Here is a 20,938-nt window from a genome sequence, read left to right as displayed (position 1 = left end):
AAGTGGTTCTTACCCCCACAGCGATTGTTGACTGACAGTAAGGGATGTGTGTATCGAGTTCACATGAAATTGGTCTAATGGTTTTGGAGTAGATGTGGAACACACATACATACATACATTTTTATAATATGTATGGATTCCATTATGAAGTTTGTAAAAATGCAATCCATTTCAAAAGGACCAAGGATGTATATAACTAAAATACCAGAAAAAAATGACGTTCATTTTACCTTTAGTACAAAAATTGGTGAGCGATGCTGCAACAAAAATCTTTCATCAGTTATCCAGTGATATAAAAAGTCTGACAGACAGCAAAGTAAAATTTGAAAACAAACTGAAGAAACTTCCCCTAGACAACTCCTTCTAGTACATAAAAAACAGTATTCTGTTTGATTCCATAGATGTGTCACGGTATGGCACTGAACAGATATTTCAATCTTGTGCAGGGGCAGTTGAATTTAATGCAACTAAACTTCTAATTGTTTTTGTTTATAGGTCCCCTAACTCTGACTTCAGAGCATTTCTGCTCAAGCTAGAGAGGGTTCTTGATTCACTTTGTAGGAAGTACCAGAAATTAGTTGTATGTGGTGACTTCAATATAAATTTTGTACAGGATGGTGCAAGAAAAAGGATTTACTGGATCTCCTAAATTCATATGATATGATACAGACTGTGTTTTTTCCAACTAGGGTGCAGGGGAACAGTAGCACAGCCATAGACAATATTTTTATTCATTCTTCATTACTAGATGGGCATTCTGTCAGTAAAAGGGTGAATGGCTTTTCAGACCATTATGTACAAATTTTAACACTAAAAGGTTTTTGTACTCAAACAGATGTCACATATAATTACAAAATATGTAGGAAAGTTAATCCAAGAGTAATAGAGAGTTTCTTAAACCTCGTCAAGGAACAAGCGTGGCAGAATGATTATAGTGCTGATAACATAGATGATAAATATAATGCTTTCCTTAACACATTTCTCATGTTCTTTGAGAGTCTACAGTAGCCCATTGCAAACAAAATTTTAAGGTGCTTAAAAATGTTATTAGGAAGGCAAAGAGTATGTTGTATGCAAATAGAATAGCTAATTCACGCGATAAAATTAAAACCATATGGTCATTTGTGAAGGAACTGTCTGGTCAGCAGCACGAGGTCGATGATGTTAAGTCAGTTCATAGTAAAAATATATCTGTTACTAATACATCAGATATCTGTACAGTATTTAACAATAATTTTCTGAGCATTACTGGTGAATTAAATAAAAATTTAGTTTCTACAGGGAATCATATAACTTTCTTGGGAAATGCCTTTCCGAGATTGATGTCTGAAATACTCCTCTGTGATACAGACAAGAGGGAGATTGAGTCAATAATTAAATCCCTGAAGACTAAGGATTCTCATGGTTATGATGGAGTGCCTAGCAGAATATTAAAGTACTGTGCTGCAAATGTTAGCCCTGTATTTGGCCATATTTGTAATTTTTCCTTTAGGAATGCTCAGTTTCCTGAATGATTAAAGTACTCAGTAATGAAGCCACTTTATAAAAAGGGAGAAAAGGATAATGTAGACAATTTTAGACCTATTTCTATGCCATCAGTGTTTGCTAAAGTTATTGAAAAGGCTGTGTATGTAAGGATAATTGATCATTTTATAATACGCGATTTGCTATCAAATGTACAGTTTGGCTTTAGAAGTCAGTTTAACAACTGAAAATGCTATGTTCTCTTTTCTCTGTGAGGTACTGGATGGGTTAAAGTAAAACTTTTGAACACTAGGCATATTTTTTGGTTTAACTAAGGGCCTTTATTGTGTTAATCACAAAATATTGCTCCAGAAGTTGGACCATTATGGAAGAATACAGGGCATAGCTCACAATTGGTTCACCTCTTACTTTAGCAACAGACAGCAAAAGGTCATTATTCACAATGTTGTTGAGAATGGCTGTGATGTGAGGTCTGAGTGGGGTACAGTCAAGTGTGGGGTGCCCCAGGGAACAGTGTTGGGGTCACTCCTGTTCCTTATTTTTATAAATGATATGCCCTCTAGTATTACGGGTAACTCGAAAATATTTCTGTTTGTTGATGACAGTAGCTTGGTAGTAAGGGATGTTGTGTGCAACATTGGCTGTCTTTCAAATAGTGCAGTTCATGACTGAAGTTCATGGCTGGTAGAAAATAAACTAATGCTAAATCACAGTAAGACTCAGTTTTTACTGTTTCTAACACACAATTCAACAAAACCTGACGTTTCAGTTTCACAGAATGGGCATATGATTAGTGAAACTGAACAGTTCAAATTTCTAGGTGTTCAGATAGATAGTAAACTGTCATGGAAAGTCCCATTCAGGATCTTGCTCAAAGACTTAATGCTGCCATTTTTACTATTTGAATGGTATCTGAAGTGAGTGATCGTTTGACACAAAAATTAGTCTACTTAGCTTATTTTAGTTTGCTCATGTGGTATGGTATTATGCACTCCTGGAAATGGAAAAAAGAACACATTGACACCGGTGTGTCAGACCCACCATACTCGCTCCGGACACTGCGAGAGGGCTGTACAAGCAATGATCACACGCACGGCACAGCGGACACACCAGGAACCGCGGTGTCGGCCGTCGAATGGCGCTAGCTGCGCAGCATTTGTGCACCGCCGCCGTCAGTGTCAGCCAGTTTGCCGTGGCATACGGAGCTCCATCGCAGTCTTTAACACTGGTAGCATGCCGCGACAGCATGGACGTGAACCGTATGTGCAGTTGACGGACTTTGAGCGAGGGCGTATACTGGGCATGCGGGAGGCTGGGTGGACGTACCGCCGAATTGCTCAACACGTGGGGCGTGAGGTCTCCACAGTACATCGATGTTGTCGCCAGTGGTCGGCGGAAGGTGCACGTGCCCGTCGACCTGGGACCGGACCGCAGCAACGCACGGATGCACGCCAAGACCGTAGGATCCTACGCAGTGCCGTAGGGGACCGCACCGCCACTTCCCAGCAAGTTAGGGACACTGTTGCTCCTGGGGTATCGGCGAGGACCATTCGCAACCGTCTCCATGAAGCTGGGCTACTGTCCCGCACACCGTTAGGCCGTCTTCCGCTCACGCCCCAACATCGTGCAGCCCGCCTCCAGTGGTGTCGTGACAGGCGTGAATGGAGGGATGAATGGAGACGTGTCGTCTTCAGCGATGAGAGTCGCTTCTGCCTTGGTGCCAATGATGGTCGTATGCGTGTTTGGCGCCGTGCAGGTGAGCGCCACAATCAGGATTGCATACGACCGAGGCACACAGGGCCAACACCCAGCATCATGGTGTGGGGAGCAATCTCCTACACTGGCCGTACACCACTGGTGATCGTCGAGGGGACACTGAATAGTGCACGGTACATCCAAACCGTCATCGAACCAATCGTTCTACCATTCCTAGACCGGCAAGGGAACTTGCTGTTCCAACAGGACAATGCACGTCCGCATGTATCCCGTGCCACCCAACGTGCTCTAGAAGGTGTAAGTCAACTACCCTGGCCAGCAAGATCTCCGGATCTGTCCCCCATTGAGCATGTTTGGGACTGGATGAAGCGTCGTCTCACGCGGTCTGCATGTCCAGCACGAACGCTGGTCCAACTGAGGCGCCAGGTGGAAATGGCATGGCAAGCCGTTCCACAGGACTACATCCAGCATCTCTACGATCGTCTCCATGGGAGAATAGCAGCCTGCATTGCTGCGAAAGGTGGATATACACTGTACTAGTGCCGACATTGTGCATGCTCTGTTGCCTGTGTCTATGTGCCTGTGGTTCTGTCAGTGTGATCATGTGATGTATCTGACCCTAGGAATGTGTCAATAAAGTTTCCCCTTCCTGGGACAATGAATTCACGGTGTTCTTATTTCTATTTCCAGGAGTGTATTTTGGGGTTACTCTTCCCATTCTAAAAGGATATTTTTGGCTCAGAAACAGGCGGCTCAGGCAATAAGTGGTGTAAGTTCACGAACCCTTTGTCGACCCTTGTTCATGAGTCTGGGTATTTTGACATCGGCCTCCAAATATGTATATTCTTTAGTGTCATTTCTTGTTAACTGTATTAGTTTACTTCCATGAATAAGCAGCTTTCACTCAGTTATACTCAGCAAAAATCAAACCTGCATTTGGATCGGACTTCCTTAACTCTTGTGCAGAAATGTGTCCAGTATACTGCTGCATCAATTTTCAATAAGCTACAGCTCGAATTAAAAAATCTTAGCAGTAATCCACGTGCTTTCAAATCGAAACTGAAGAGTTTCCTCATGGGTCACTCCTTCTATTCCGTTGAGGAGTTCCTTGAAAAATTAAGCTGATTCTTGTCGTATTGTTGTTTGCATTTACTTAAACTTATGGATTGACTCTTTCTCGGGTTCATAAACATTTTATTTTCATCTTTTAATACTTTTATGACTTTGGAGATTTGCTCCTCAATATGGTCCTACGGAAGTAGACGTGTAAATAAAATTAAAAAAATATTCCATAGAAGAATTTCTGTTATCGTTATGTGTAAAAGGTGTGGGTGTGGGTGTGGGTGTGGGTGTTGGTGTTGGTGTGGGTGTGGGTGTGGGTGTGGGTGTTGGTGTTGGTGTTGGTGTGGGTGTTGGTGTTGGTGTTGGTGTGGGTGTGGGTGTGGTGTGGGTGTGTGAATTGTCTTGTTTCACATGATTTATCATGCAGATGCTCCACCGAACATGAAGCTGGCTAATTATAATCACCCATCACTACTGCCAGTAAACTGTATATAATTTTTCAGTCTTCACATTAGTTTCATATATGAGCCTTCGACTAAATATTAGTGATACAGTATGTTAATCCATTACACATACCAGTTGTACTGAAGACATTAAAAAGTAATGAAATTAGCATTTTGGGTATTTGTTTGAAAACTGCAATACTTTATGTACCATGGTCTTGTTAGGAGTGGTATATCCGTACCTTGCACTCGTGAGAGAAATAACTATCCCAGTCAGTTTATTGAATCATGGTTGAACTCAATATTCTTCATTTACACAAAGCAGTACCGGAAAAAAGTTCCAGTAGTAACCAGAAATGGTGTCACAAATTTCTGCATTTGTCACTTCACTACAGAGCCACACTGTAACTGACACAAGCCCAGTTAATGAAACAGTCATCAGAACCCATAAAAATTGGCGTATAGCAAAAATTAAAATGATGGCTTTTTGATGAACCCTAGAAAGAAATGATGCACTGTGGTTTTTCAAGTTGTTGTTCTTTTTCCTCCACACAAAGGTGAGTACAAACCCATTGAAAAATGAATGAAAGTGTTGGCTCCATCTTACCTGAGATTAGCCAAAATCTTGTCTTCTTAAGCATTGATAAAAATATGCTTGCACTGGGAGCCACCAGTTGTTTGTCCTTTGGGATTTGAGACCCATTGCATTTGGCAACTCTGTTTGATAAATGTTACAAATCTCTTTCTATTATTTGTTCTCAACAGATATCGTACTGTAACCAGTTTACTTCTTTATTCAGTTTATCTCCACACATATTTCTGTCTGCCTCATTTTTTTTCTTTTAAAAATCTAAAACTTTTTTGGCTTACCACTCCGAGTCTTGGAAACACCACCATATTTTTGTTCCTAATCTTTTACTATGTCTTAACTAAACTGCTAAAAGAATTGATGCTGTCTTTTTTTATTGCTTATTTATTCTCTTCTTTTCACATTTTTCTTTGGTAGTCAGCATTTTACTTGTTAGCAAATTCATTGGCTGTGATGTGTTACCACTTCTGTACACTCCTGGCATCTAGTGGCAATCTGCTGCCCCAGCTGTAGTTTCTGTTTGTTGTAAAATATAGCTTTCAGGATTGCAGGAAGTATTTATCCCACCAAACAATGGTGTTTTAATGGTTCTTGGGAATCATACTTACCACTAGCTTTCCCCTTCGCGTCCGGGTGCTAAAGTAGGCCCAGGATATTCCTGCCTGTCGCAACAGGCGACTAAAAGGAGTTTCACACGTTTCAGCCTTTATGTGGTCCTCTGTAGGGTTCGACTTCCATTTTTCAAAATTTTCCCGAAGAGCGAGCGAATTGGAGAAGGGTGCCTTACATGGTGCATCATGTCCGTCATGCGCTGAGCGCCGAGACCTATCGCATCCTTTGTCACCATGGAACTGCACTTCTGCTCATTCTCCAACTGTTGGGCGAGGTCACCCTCCTAGGTGCGTATTTTTTCATCAACTGTGCAGTATTGTTTTCTTTGCTGATGATGATAATGGACTTGTTTGCACCAGATATCCAGCATGGTAGGCAGTCCATTGTGGTGGGGCCACCATATACCCTGCTGGTTGTAGTCCCCCAACCACACAGGAATCACTCTGCTGATGCCTGTGCCATTAACTCCCCGCGTATGCCGAGGAGTAGATGCCCATGTCACTGGGGCATTGGGACTCTCGGCAATGGCAATCCTGCCAGATGGCCTTTGCTGTGCTGGGTGGCGCCCACGGAGAGGGCCTTTGGTTGGAGTGGGTGGCATCAGGGCAGATGACATGCGATGAAGCATAGTACATCATCTCTTGCTGGGAGTCAAACACCAGCAGTCTTTAAGCGTTCACAGGGTCAGGCTGAGGGTGGCAGCAGCTCTTATTCGCCCCGGTACCTTGTATGTTAGAGAGTTGACTAAGAATCTTTAGAGGACAAGTTTGGGATGGTGGGGGGCTTGTCCAAAATGAGATCTGGGTCAGTCTTGATCAAAAAAACATCCTATGCCAAATCATGGGCGTTACTTGCTTGTGACAAGCTGGGGGATGTTTGTGTAACCATCACGCCCCATAAGAGCTTAAATATGGTCCAGGGTATCATATTTCACATGGACCTGCTTTTGCAGTCTGACGATGAGCTACACGCCAATTTAGAGTGGGGAGGTGTACATTTCATTTGGCGTGTCCACCTTGGTCAGAGGGATAATAAGGTTGCCACCGGTGCCTTGATCTTGGCCTTTGAGGGTGATACATTACCCGAGAAGGTCAAGGTGACGGTCTACTGATGTGATGTAAAGTCCTATATCACTCCCCCAATGTGGTGCTTTAAATGTTGGAAGTTCAGCCATATGCCTTCCCACTGTACTTCCAGCATCACATGTCGAGATTGCAGACGGCCATCACATCCCAATACTCCATGTGCCCCGCTTCCATCTGTGTCAGTTGCGGAGAGCACCATTCGCCTTGCTCGCCTGACTGCAGGATTCTCCAGAAAGAAAGGAAAGTCATGGAGTACAAGACCCTGGATCGACTGACCTACACTGAGGCTAAGAGGAAATTTGAATACTTACACCGCTGCTAGAACAGTTCTACCCCCATCAGTTCCACCAACCCCAGTCAACTCTCAGAGCTGGAAAACTACACTTGCTCATTGATGGTGGGGGGCACTTCCCTCCCTGTTGCTCCTGCACCACCTACTTCGGGAGCAACACCCCTCTCCCCCCCCCTCACCACCCACCCCCACCCCCACCCCCACCCCCACCCCCACCCCCACCCCCACCCCCACCCCCACCCCCACCCCCTCCCCAACCATCAGGAGTATCAGTCCCCACTTCTGTACTGGAGAAGTGTAAGTCTTCTTTGGCTCTTCTCACTAGGAAGGGGTCCCTTGGGACACTCCCTTCCCAGGTTTCTGCTAGTGGGAAAGATGAGACCTAGCAGTGGCTGAAGAGCCCAAAAGGAGCTGGTCGTAGGGTTTCACACTCGTTTTCAGTCCTGGAGACTGAATCAGTGAAATCCTCCCAGGCATGGAAACCCAAGGAGCAGCGAGAGAAATCCAAAAAGAAGATCCCCAAGACCAAGGGAATTGCGGTGGCACCCACACCACCACCACTACCTACAAGCTCTGTGTCTGCGCATGAGGTAGAGATTCTGGCATCCACTAAGGACCTAGACCTCACGGGACCCTCAGACACAATGGATATAGACTGCTCAGGCAATAATTCGGTGACAGCAGATGACCCTGAGGTGTAAACTGCCTCTTTGAATGTTCAATACCTTCCCAGTCTCATGATGATATCATCCTCCAGTGGAATTGTGGCGGTTTTTTCCACTGCCTGGCTGAGCCAAGGCAATTGTTAAGCTTTACACCTGCTTACTGCATTGCCCTCCAGGAAACATGGTTCCCAAAAATGCAGACCCCTGCCCTCCGCAGCTATAAGGGGTATTACAGGAACCATAGCAACTATAATAAAGTATCAGGTGGAGTTTGCGTCCTAAACTCAGACTGTAGTGAAACCCCTCATGAGGCTTTTACTGTCAGAATAAGGACGACACAGGAAATAACTGCCTGCAATGTATATCTTCCTCCATTTGGTGCAGTACCTCTGAATGTATTAGCTGCACTGATTGATCAACTCCCTAAACCTTTCTTACTTTTGGGGTATTTTAATGCCCATAACCCCTTGTGTGGTGGCACCGTGCTTACTGGCCGAGGCAGAGATGTCAAAACCTTACTGTCTCAGTCCGACCTCTGCCTCTTAAATACTGGGGCCACCACATATTTCAGTGCGGCTTATGGTAGTTACTCGGCCATTGATTTATCAATGTGCAGCCCAGGACTTCTCCCATCTGTCCACTGGAGAGCACGTGACGACCCCATCTTCCTGTCACTGCCCTGGCATCAGACTCACAGACGCCTGTCCAGATGGGCTTTAAACAAGGCAGACTGGGAAACTTTCACGTCTGCTGTCACCGTTGAATCTCCCCCACATGGTAACATCGATGTGATGGTTGAGCAGGTGACAACAACAATCCTTTCTGTGGCAGGAAACGTGATGCCTCGCTCTTTAGGGTGCCCCCGGCGAAAGGCAGTCCCTTGGTGGTCGCCAGACGTTGTTGAAGCAATTAAGGAGTGTCGGTGAGCTCTACAGCAGCATAAGTGGCACAGTTTGCTGGAGCACCTCATAGCCCTTAAATGGCTCCGTGCCCACATTCGCCAACTTATCAAATGACGGAAGCAGGAGTGTCGGGAGAGTTACGTCTCAGCCATTGGGTGTCATACGTGACCTTCCCAAGTCTGGGCAAGGATCAAATGTGTTTTTAGGTACCAGACCCCCGCCTGGTGTTCCTGGTGTTAACATAAATGGCATGCTCTCCACCAACGCAGTCGCGATTGCCGAGCCCTTTGCCGAGCCCTTTGCCGAGCCCTTTGCCGAGCCCTTTGCCGAGCCCTTTGCCGAGCCCTTTGCCGAGCCCTTTGCCGAGCCCTTTGCCGAGCCCTTTGCCGAGCCCTTTGCCGAGCCCTTTGCCGAGCCCTTTGCCGAGCCCTTTGCCGAGCCCTTTGCCGAGCACTATGCTCGTGCCTCTGTGTTGGAGAATATAACCCCCCCCCAGCCTTTTGCACTCTCAAACAGAGGATGGAAGGAAGTCCTCTTGTTCACTACACACCAAAGTGAATCCTATAACACCCCGTTTACAGAGTGGGAGCTCCTCATTGCCCTTTCACATTGCCTCGACACTGCTCCTGGGCCAGATTGGATCCACAGTCAAATGATTAAACATCTCTCATCTGACTACAAGTGACATCTCCTCATCATCTTCGACCGGATCTGGTGCGATGGTGTCTTTCCATTGCATTGGCGGGAGAGCTCCAGCATTCCGGTGCTCACACTCTGTAAAAACCTGCTTGATGTGGATAGCTGTTGGCTCATTAGCATCACCAACATTCTTTGTAAGCTGCTGGAACATATGTTGTGTCGGCAGTTGGTTTGGGTCCTAGAGTCACATGGCCTACTGGCTCCGTGTCAGGGCGGCTTCCGCAATGGTCGCTCTGCCACTGATAATCTTGTGTCCGTAGAGTCTGCCATCCGAACAGCCTTCTCCAGATGCCAACACTTGGTTGCCGTCACTTTTGATTTATGAAAAGCGTATGACATGACCTGGCGACATCATGTCCTTGCCACATTATATGAGTGGGGTCTCCGAAGCTCTCTCTCGAATTTTATCCAGTATTTCCTGTCACTTCATACTTTCCGTGTCCAAGTTGGTGCCTCCCGTAGTTCCCCCCATATCCAGGAGAATGGGGTCCCGCAGGGCTCTGTATTGAGTGTATCTCTATTTTTAGTGGCCATTAATGGTCTAGCGGCAGCTGTAGGGCTCACCTTCTCTGTATGCAGAAAACTTCAGAGTTTTGTACTGCTCCACCAATACTGGTGTTGCCGAGCAGCGCCTACAGGGAGCCATCCACAAGGTGCAGTCATGGACTCTAGCCAATGGTTTCCAGTTTTCGGCCGCAAAGTTGTGTGTTATCCACTTCTGTCAGTGTCATATCGTTCATCCGGAACCAGAACTTTACCTTAATGACGATCCACTCACTGTAGTGGAGACATGTCGGTTCTTGGGACTGGTTTTTGATGTCTGATTGACTTGTCTTCCTCACCTTCGTCAGCTTAAGCGTAAGTGCTGGCAGCATGTCAATGCCCTCTGCTGCCTGAGCAACACCAACTGGGGTGCAGAGCACTCTACACAGCTGCAGCTCTACAGAGCCCTTGTTCAATCCTGCCTTGACTATGGGAGTCTGGTTTATGGTTTGGCAGCACCCTCAGCATTGCGTTTACTCAGCCCAATGCAACACTGGGGCGTTCGGCTAACGACAGGAGCCTTTAGGATGAGTCTAGTGACCAGTATCCTGGTGGAGGCTGGAGTCCCTCCATTGAAGGTTAGGTGTGCACAATTGCTGGCCACTTACGTTGCTCATGTTCGTAGTTCTCCTGTGCGTCCGAATTACTGTCTCCTTTTCCCACCCAAAGCAGTTCATCTCCCGCATTGGCGGCCCAGGTCAGGGCTTCCAATTGCAGTTTGTGTCCAATCCTGTCTATCTGAACTGGGGTCCTTGTCCATACCACCTATACTTGAGGTCCATTCATGTACGCCTCCATGGTGTACACCTAGGCCGCGGCTTTCCGTGGACCTTTCACATGACCCTAAGGACTCAGTTAACCCCATGGCTCTCCGCTGCCACTTTCTCTTGATTCTTCGCGTGTACCGAAGCCTTGAAGTGGTTTATAGCGACAGCTCGATGGCTGATGATCGTGTCGGCTTCGTGTAGTCCATGGAGGACATATTGAACAGCGTTCCTTGCCCAATGGCTGCAGTGTTTTCACTGCTGTGCTGGTAGCTATATCTCGTGCTCTTGAGCACATCCTTTCATGCCCGGGGAGTCATTTCTTCTGTGTACTGACTCCTTCAGCCGCTTACAAGCTATCAACCAGTGCTACCCTTGTCATCCTTTGGTAGTGAACATCCAGGAGTCCATCTACACCCTGGAACTGTCCAATTGTTCAGTGGTGTTTGTCTGGACCTCAGGTCACATCGGAATCCCAGGCAACGAAGCTGCCAAGAGGCTACGTGGAAACCGCTAATGGAGATTGGCTTCTCGGCAACTGACCTACGTTCAGTACTACGCTGCAAGGTTTTACGGTTTTGGGAGATGGAATGGCATAACAGTATGCACAATAAACTGCCTGCCATTAAGGAGACTAAGAATGTGTGGAAGACCTCCATACAGGCTTCTCGCAAGGACTCGGTGGTTCTCTGTTGGCTCCACATTGGCCACCCTTGGGTGACAAATGGCTACCTCCTGCACCGTGAAGACCCACCTCTGTGTTGGTGTGGTGCTCGGCTGACAGTGGCCCCTATCTTGTACAGCTGTCCGTCTTTGTCTGCCCTGCAACAGACTCTTCAGTTACCAGACTCGTTGCCATTAATTTCAGCTGACAACGCATCATCGGCTAATTTAGTTTTACATTTTATACGTGATGGTGGGTTTTATCATTCTGTGTAAGTTTTTGAGCATGGCCTTTGTCCCTTTGTGTTCTCCACTCTAATGCTTTTAGGCTGGATGTTTTAATGTGTTGCAGAGTGACTGGCTTTTCCTTTTCATTCTTGTGGTCGGCCAGCCACGGCCATCTGCTCTCTTGTTTTTATCTCTTCTACCTGTTTCTTGCTTCTCTCTCTGGCTTACCTTTCCTGTTTTGTCCATAGTAGTGTTGGTTGTCCTTCTGTAATTCTTCTGGTTCTTCCGTTCTCCTGTTATTGTGCTGTATGTCTCCTTTCTTTTCTTCTTTCCCTTGTGTAATTATTTTACCGGGAACAAGGGACCAATGATCTCGCAGTTCCCCCCCCCCCCCCCCCCCCCCAATCCCAATCCCCTCCTCCTCCTTTAAACCAACCAACCACCAGCTAAGGGGTATCCCAAAGCTTTTGGGAATACTTCTTACCAGCACTGTCTATACCTGACATCTTTTGGTGTTACGCTGCACGAGTGTAACTGATAAACATTCAGTTTCTGTTTGTCGTGGGTTCACTGCTGGTGTTGGAACACATTGCTTCATGTCTGCAATATATATTATTCTGACCTGTATGAGCTCATACCCTTATTGCGTTATTAAGTTTCTAGGCTTGTTTTCACATTGTGGTAAGTAAACTTTATTATCGATAAGAAATATTTTTCAAATAAAGTAAAGGAGAACAGAAAACACTGTTCATTATTTTTTACATACAATGGCAACATGTAACAGCTCACAAAAGGTTAGTGGGAAATCCATTCACCATCACACATTGGTGGCTAAGCACTTATATCTTTCTTTGTTTTCATCATCACAGTGTATAACACTAATGCTTACATGTGAATGAATACCCCAAAGAGTTGGTTCCAAGTAAGCTACACCTATAATGTAATAATCCTATTGTGTAATGTTAAATAGAACCACAGCCAAATGTATAGCCGTGCTGCTGTACAGTGATAGTGGTGCAATTATTGTTGGAATGATGCAGTACTGGAAGGTTACTATGGCTGGTGAAGTAAGGCTGCAGCAGATTGAACAATGCAGTGGTGGAATGCTGCTGTGGCTGGAAGAGTAGCCATTGGTAGAGTGAATGTTTTATAGTAAACTGACTTAATTACAGTCTTATAGGAGGTTTTGTACACACAGGGTTTGATGTAGGATGTACCAAAGGAGCATGAAACTTGGTACAGGTGTCTGGAAGGCCAAATAGGAAGAAAAAGAGGAAGCATGAAACTTGGTACAGGTGTCTGGAAGGCCAAATAGGAAGAAAAAGAGGTTTAAATTGTGAAATAAAGTATCTCCTGGAATCAGTGTAAAATAATTCAGAATGGAAGGGGCTCTTTTAGTAAGTGGTCATGCACTGATGAATTTTTCTTAATTTTCTTGCAATTTTAAAGATCTGTGCACAATGATGCACTTTGTAAATTATTTCATAGTTTTGTTAGTAGTTAGTTTATAATTCTCTCTCCTCCTGTCAGTACATATTAGTTGATTATGTAAACTGCACTGAAAATCTGAGAAGAGGAGACTTAGATTTTCATGTTTGTAGACAAATCACAAATACAAGTTTAAAAATATTCATAATATAAAATTGATTGTAAGTTATGCCCCATGCAGTATGTCTAGCTTATGTAAAGTTCCCTCATTTCTTTTACACTATAGATTTTAGTAGGCTACCTTTATCAATGTCACTCTAAAGTTCAACTTCTGTGTAGTCTTCCTACATTCATTTTGCCCACTGGATGGTCACTTCTTTAGGTACCTGATCATCACCCATTCAGTACAAATGGTTTTTGCCATCTTTAAATGTCTACATTCTATCAGTTTCAATGTGTATGTGCTAAGTGGGAAAAAAATTTCAGTAACTTCACACAGGAAATCTATCTAGAGCAGGGTGTTACATCATTGCAGAAATTTTGCTAATTCCTGTAATTTCATAATCTACCAAACTTGCAGGTTTAGGCTATTCAGGCAATTTGTTGTAGAGTGATTGAACATTTGCCATATGGAACCAGTGCAGTGGATGACCATTGTGGCTTTGCAGTCAGTCTGTTAACATTATGGTTAGAAATAAAATCATATCTCCTCTTAATTTATTTACATGAAATACCTGCTGTGTTCCCTCCCTCCTCCCCCCTCCCTCCTCCCCGCCCCCTCTCTCTCTCTCTCTCTCTCTCTCTCTCTCTCTCTCTCATTTCTACCATTCAGGCACATAATTAATTAATTTTTGTGCTCTCATGTCTATCTTGTCCATGTGTGACTTCATATTTTGCAGTGCACACTCTGAATCCTGTTATGAAAATTAGGTGGAAACCTCATAAACTAATGAGAGAGAGAGAGAGAGAGAGAGAGAGAGAGAGAGAGAGAGAGAGATATTTTTTTTTTTGACATCAAAGACAGTTGAGAATTAGTTACAAATTATTTCAGGACATGGTGGTACCATGGAAGCGTTTCCTGACATCATTACCAGTATGGGCAATAATGATTGCCCATTTCAGTGAAAACTGGGGTTTCTACACACTACTTACAGAACTTCCAACCTTCATGAAAGGTACGTTTGCGAGATTTTGAGGAGGACAGGGAGGGGGAAAAATAATTATTGTATTTGAAGAAATCATTACTGGAAGTGAGATGGAAGCAGTGTACGGAGGTGGGAAACTTCTTGTTGGTAATATATGGTGCTTCCACTTTAGAAAGCCAACTGGCAGTATGTTAGAAATGACAGTGTCAACATGTCTGTATATATTTTCGAAAGTATATCCACATATAACTTTATTATAATTATATTTGTTATATTTTCATGTGTTTTTGTAAATAACTTTATATTGTCATAGCTGTGTTAACTGTAACTAATTTTATATTGATATCCAAATGCTGGAGGTTAAAAGCAGCTGGTTGTACATAATAAAAATAGTTCTTATTGTCCAGAGTTAAGAATGTTGTAGGTGAAATTCCCATCTCTTCCGTCACTATGAAACTGATGTACGTCAGCAGAATGAAGAGTCTTCATTCTGCTGATGTACAAATATGAGGTTGTATAATCAGTGCAATGTGTACTTGTTTTCTGTAATAGTTATTTTATGCTAGACTTGCTGATATACTGTTGTTTTCATGTTCATTAAATATGATTCTATGATACGATATGATATAATATGCATTTGGTCAAGATTCAGTGAAATGTATGCAGAAGACCTGATGATGGCAGCTTTGTTTGCTGAAACCAGTCATCACAATAAATGCTGTACAGTAGTGATCTTAGCTGTCTGAAGTTTTACTTCTGTTTCTGCATAGATCTAGATTACCCACTATTTTGATAATGTCAATCATATATTCACGTATGGGTCAAATGAGTGTTTTGTAAGCTACTTCTTTTGTTGGTGGACTGCATTTCTTGATAATTTCTTGAATCAATCAGTCTGTCTGTTACGTGTTACCTGTGACTAGTCGTATGTGATCATTTCACTTTAAATTGCTTCATATGCATACTCTTAGATACTTGAGGAATGGGACTGCTTTCAGTGATTGTCCTGCAATTGTGTAGTCACACAATAATGGCTGTTCCTGCCTATTTGTGTGTAATGTGTTATATTTATTTACATTGAGTGTCAACTGCTAATAATCCCTGCACCAAGTGTGAACTGTCTGCAAATCTTCATGCATTTCACTACAATTTTCTAGTGGTGCGACTTCTCTGCATACACCATCATCATCTGTGAAAAGCCTCATGTAGCTTCCTGTGTTACCTAATAGGTCATTTCTGTACATTGTGAATAGTGATGATCCTGTAACTCTCTTGGGTTACACCCAAAGTCTCTCTTACAGCTGGAGATTTCTTTCCACTACGAATGACATACTGTGTTCTGTTTGCTAGGAAATAGAGCCATGCCATTAAAAAAATGAGTATCCAGAAAAATCAACCTTTAAAATCAATACCTGTGCCATCTGATTTTTAAAACAAAAGATGTGAAAGGAAAAATGGAAAACATGTATAGCTTACACAGAGTTACATAAAGAACTCTACAAGCAGTACAAATGTAAGTACTGCAAAGAAGTCAGGAGATTAAAAGCAGAAAGAATCGACCAACAGATACGGGATTCAAATAATGTTTCAAAGAGTTGCTGGTCAGTTGTTAATAAAATCGGAAACAATGTAACAGAAACTAAAATTAATATTGTACAATTAACTGTGAATAATAAAGATACCTCTGGTCCCCTTATAGTCAGCAATATTTTTAATAATTACTTCATAGATACTGTCAAAAATGATGGCTCTATGAAACGGGATATACAGCATACATTTGAGTCCAGTAACAAACAGCACTGCAGTGCACTACCTGCAGTAAGAACATATGATATTATGCAGCTTATTAATAGCCTCAGAAACGAAAGATCAGCAGGATTAGATGAAATTTCTCCATATCTATTGAAGAACGCAAACATGATCTAATGAAACCACTAGTTAATCTAATAAACTGTGTTCTCAAAGACGATATGTTCCCTGACAATTTGAAACTGGCTGTAGTTAAACCAATACACAAAAGGGGGAAATAAAACGTTTCCTAATATCAGCTTTCAGCAAACTGATAGAGAAAATAACATTAAAAAATCCTGGAACATTGCAACAATGCTGACATATTAGGTGATTTCCAGCTTTGTTTCAGAAGAGGTCAAAGTACCATGTCAGCAGCAGTACAATTCGTCCATCATGTACTTGAAAAAATAAATGAAAAATACCAAGCAGCAGTGGGAGTAGTCCGGTATCCCTCAAGGGCTTTTAATAGGGTGCATCATGACGTGCTCTTATTAAAAATTGCAAAGAGTGGTGTCACTGGAAAACTCATGCAATTGCTAGAAATGTATTTAAAGGGTAGACAGCAGTGTACGGAGATTATATACTCTAATGGAGAAATACTGGAGAGGAGAAGGTCAAGTATAATAAATATACATTTTGGTGTTCCTCAGGGCTCCATTTTAGATCAAGTCCTATTCATATGCTATTTAAATGATTCCCCAAGTTCTCTTGACAATAAGCAATTGATCACTATGTATGCAGATAGTACATCAAGTGTCTGCTGTGCAGACAATGAGCCCAGCCGAATTGATGAAATACATAACTTTACTGAAAAAGCAAGAGCTTACTTTGAAAGAGAGGACCTAAAAGTAAACACAGAAAAAACTAATATTATTCCTTTTAAACCAAGTGGTCCAAACAGACAAAATACTGTGACTGATACAATTCTACCAAAAACCTGTGCAGATTGTAAATTCTTGGATTTATGCATAGATGACAGACTTTCATGGAAGCAGCTAGCTGATTATGTATGTGGTTTTTTTATGGTCTATATGTATTAAGAAGATTGTCACCATATCTTAATTCTGAAACCCTAAGGACTGTATATTATGTTAGTGTACCCTCTCTTGTCTTATGGAATAGTGCTGTGGACTGGGACATGCCAAACTAATATGAAAATTAATGATATGAATATAATAGAGGTAAACATTCCACGTGGGAAAAATATATCTAAAAACAAAGATGATGAGACTTACCAGCAAAAGCGCTGGCAGGTCGATAGACACACAAACATACACACAAAATTCAAGCTTTCACAACCAACGCTTGCTTCGTCAGGAAAGAGGGAAGGAGAGGGAAAGACGAAAGGATGTGGGTTTTAAGGGAGAGGGTAAGGAGTCATTCCAATCCCGGGAGCGGATGGATGTGTGTGTGTGTGTGTGTGTGTGTGTGTGTGTGTATACCTGTCCTTTTTTCCCCCTAAGGTAAGTCTTTCCGCTCCTGGGATCGGAATGACTCCTTACCCTCTCACTTAAAACCCACTTCCTTTCGTCTTCCCCTCTCCTTCCCTCTTTCCTGATGAGGCAACAGTTTGTTGCGAAAGCTTGAATTTTGTGTGTATGTTTGTGTTTGTTTGTGTGTCTATCGACCTGCCAGCGCTTTTGTTTGGTAAGTCTCATCATCTTTCTTTTTAGATATAATATGAAAATTATTTTCATACTGCAGAAGCGAGCCTTGAAGATCATAGTAAAAGTAAAACCAGGAACTTCTTGCAAACCCGTACTCGTTAGACACAATATTCTCAGAGTTCAAGCCATGTGCATACTATAAACTGTAATGTTAGTGAAAGAAGACACTAAGATCAACAAACTTTCATATGGTTAACAGAAGATTAACAGCGAAAAGCCCGTATGTCAAAGTTTTAATTGCTTGTTACCAATATTGACAGGGGATGCTTTTAAAAAGAGAGTCAAGCAATGGCTTATTGAAAAATTCCCTTATAACTTGAATTTATCGTGAATCATAATGTAATAAGAAATAATGTAAAATAAAAAAATTGTAATTGTAAAAACTTCATAAGTAGCCGAAAAGGAACATACAGGCCTGTAAAATTACATTTAATGAGTGATAAATTTAAATAGAAACTCTTCAATCCAATCACACAGCCAGTCTGATATTCTGTAGCTGTTATTTTGTTCATTAGGTGGCAGTGAAAAATGAAGGATTTTTGTCTTGTTGATCCAATGTTGCAATGAAGTCCTACATAATGAACTTATTATTTTATGTCAAAGTGATCATTTTTAATTTATTAAATGAATATAATTACTAGCCTATGCTGTATTAAATGCAGGAGGTGTAGTTATTGAAATTTCTCATTAATATTACCTGTACTTTTATTTGGTAGCTATACTGTTGAGTGATAGTTGATACATTTCACTGTTTGCATGTAGATTTACATGTTAGTGTCAGCTCACTGTAGAGTTTCTCTGCAAACAATTTGTTGTAGAGCAGCTGGGTTTTGATCTACAGTCTGCTGGTCTCCTGGGATCACTACCATACTTGGTCATGGGCACTGTCGTGCAAGGTGGGGGCTGCCTCGCCGATTGGCTGCGAGCAGGTGGTCAGCTGACAACCACACAAGTACGCAAGCTGCTCAACTGCGGTGCGTTCTCGTGCCAAACGCTTTTCCTGGTGGCTGCTGCACATGCCACAACTCCTGCTACTGTTGTTGCCTGCCTCACTGGTGCTGTAGGATTTGGAGGATTTGCTTGGGCTGGATTTAGGTAATTTGAAAGGCATATTTTTTCACTCATCAGACATGTGGTCATAGGCTCTATGGATATAGAAGGTGTATCATAATTAATAGTGAAATTTGACACAGGTGAAAGTATATGAGGTGTGGCCATAAAACAAGAAGTCAATTGCTGTACAACATTTTAATTAAAAAACATACCTATTTACTTATTGCCACCCTCTCCACTACACCTACAACACTCCATGAGAATGTTCCATTGATGGAAACAGTGCTGGAAGTCTTCCTCCATGAGCTTCCTGATAACATGTGCTGCTTTTTCTTTCATTGCTTCGGTGGACTGAAATCTAGTTACTTTTAATGTAGATAAGTCACCTGGTGCTAGGTCAGATGAATAAGGTGAGTCGTCTAACATTGGGATGCTGCACTTCGCCAGAAACCTCTTAACCTTCTGATAGGCGCACCTTCTATTCGGACGAGGGTGGTTGTGCGTGTCTCTCAGGTACCACTTATTGTTAATGAACTTTGTCTTTTTAAACATTAAATTTTTATTGTAAAAGTAATATTAGGTATTATTCATGAGATATAGAAACAAAAGCAAGGTAAAAAATTTATTTAAAAATAAAGCTATGTTTCAAAACCCACATTTTCTTCTTGCAGTTTCTCTAGGTACTGATACTTACTTTCCTTGTATGAATGTCAAATTTGTACCTGATTATGCCTGAAATTTTGGTTTCTCAATATACTGAAGTTATTTAGAAGCTGAAATACAATCAACGCAAACATTTCTTGAATTATGCAAACAAAACATACCGTCTGTATATATCTAAAAACAAAGATGATGTGACTTACAAAAAGAAAGCACTGGCAGGTCGATAGACGTCTGCTTGTATCTGTATATGTGTGGATGGATATGTGTGTGTGTGTGTGTGTGTGTGTGTGTGTGTGTGTGTGTGTGTGTGTGTGCGAGTATATACCCGTCCTTTTTCCCCCCTAAGGTGAGTCTTTCCGCTCCCGGGATTGGAATGACTCCTTACCCTCTCCCTTAAAACCCACATCCTTTCGTCTTTCCCTCTCCTTCCCTCTTTCCTGATGAGGCAACAGTTTGTTGCGAAAGCTTGAATTTTGTGTGTATGTATGTGTCTGTTTGTGTTTCTATCGACCTGCCAGTGCTTTCGTATGGTAAGTCACATCATCTTTGTTTTTAAATATATATAATCACATTTGAAACGGGTGATTATTTAGAAGCTGAAATATAATCATTGCAAACATTTCTTGAATGCTGTAAACAAGTAAACTGTCCACATATTTCATATTTGAAACTGGCGATTCTTGTTTTCTTTCTAACTAAACGTGGCCTACGTCTTTTCTTCAGAGGCTCCTGAGGTTGATCTTCTCCTCTTCCTTGTTGCTGTTGGTGTTCAGCTTTTGTGTGCGACACAAACGTTTGTATGGAGGTCTACAGTTACTTTAGTACTTCTCCTTTTTATATGTTCCTGCACAAGTTTGTTCGAAAGATATCTGATATATTTTCTTCTCTTGAAATTATTACTGGTGTTTCCTTTCCAGACTGTAAATGAATTTATGGCAGCAACGTTTATCATCGAAAAAAACACCACCAGAGGCCTTCGATTTGTGTTTCTCACAACATTGAAAGGCCCACAGAGTTTTTCAACAGTATCAACAGCTCCTTTTGTGTGATTGTAAAAAGTTATAATTTGTGGTTTCTTGAGATTACCTGTTGCTTCATCAATTTTTCCATCATTGTGAAGGCTGGATATCAACAAAACATTCTTGTACTTTTTGGCACATATGAAACAAGTGTTGCCTCTTTCGGAAAACAGACTTGAGTGGGGCTCTCGCTTTCTGGTCGCTGTGAATTCTGGAGGAATCTGAGGCTTATTTTTATGTAACATGTGAATGTATGAAAATTTTTTTGGTGCCTATTCCTTTACCAAATTGTAATCTGTAAACCAATTGTCAGCCGTGATATTTCTCCCACTATAGAAAATGGTTGCTGCTAACCTTTTCACAATTTCAGATGGTTTATTACTTATGCTAAATGGACACTTTCGTTGGGTTCCAGTGTTTATAT

General features: G+C 42.3%; 1 protein-coding gene across 2 annotated transcripts in view; it reads left to right on the top strand.

The window, feature by feature from the left end:
• Positions 1–20,938, top strand: part of LOC124545490 (vesicular glutamate transporter 1-like) — a 130,074-nt gene that overhangs the window by 77,728 nt on the left and 31,408 nt on the right. For both annotated transcript variants that reach the window (XM_047124433.1, XM_047124432.1), the window contains exons 7-8: positions 14,228–14,351; positions 18,598–18,874. In XM_047124433.1, coding sequence (XP_046980389.1) covers positions 14,228–14,351; positions 18,598–18,874 — 401 coding nt within the window. The remainder of the gene's footprint in view (positions 1–14,227; positions 14,352–18,597; positions 18,875–20,938) is intronic.

This window comes from Schistocerca americana, chromosome 8 (genome assembly GCF_021461395.2).
Source record: "Schistocerca americana isolate TAMUIC-IGC-003095 chromosome 8, iqSchAmer2.1, whole genome shotgun sequence".
NCBI classification, from domain to species: domain Eukaryota; kingdom Metazoa; phylum Arthropoda; class Insecta; order Orthoptera; family Acrididae; genus Schistocerca; species Schistocerca americana.
Note: the sequence above shows the minus strand (reverse complement) of the source record. Positions and strands in the feature narration are given on the sequence as shown.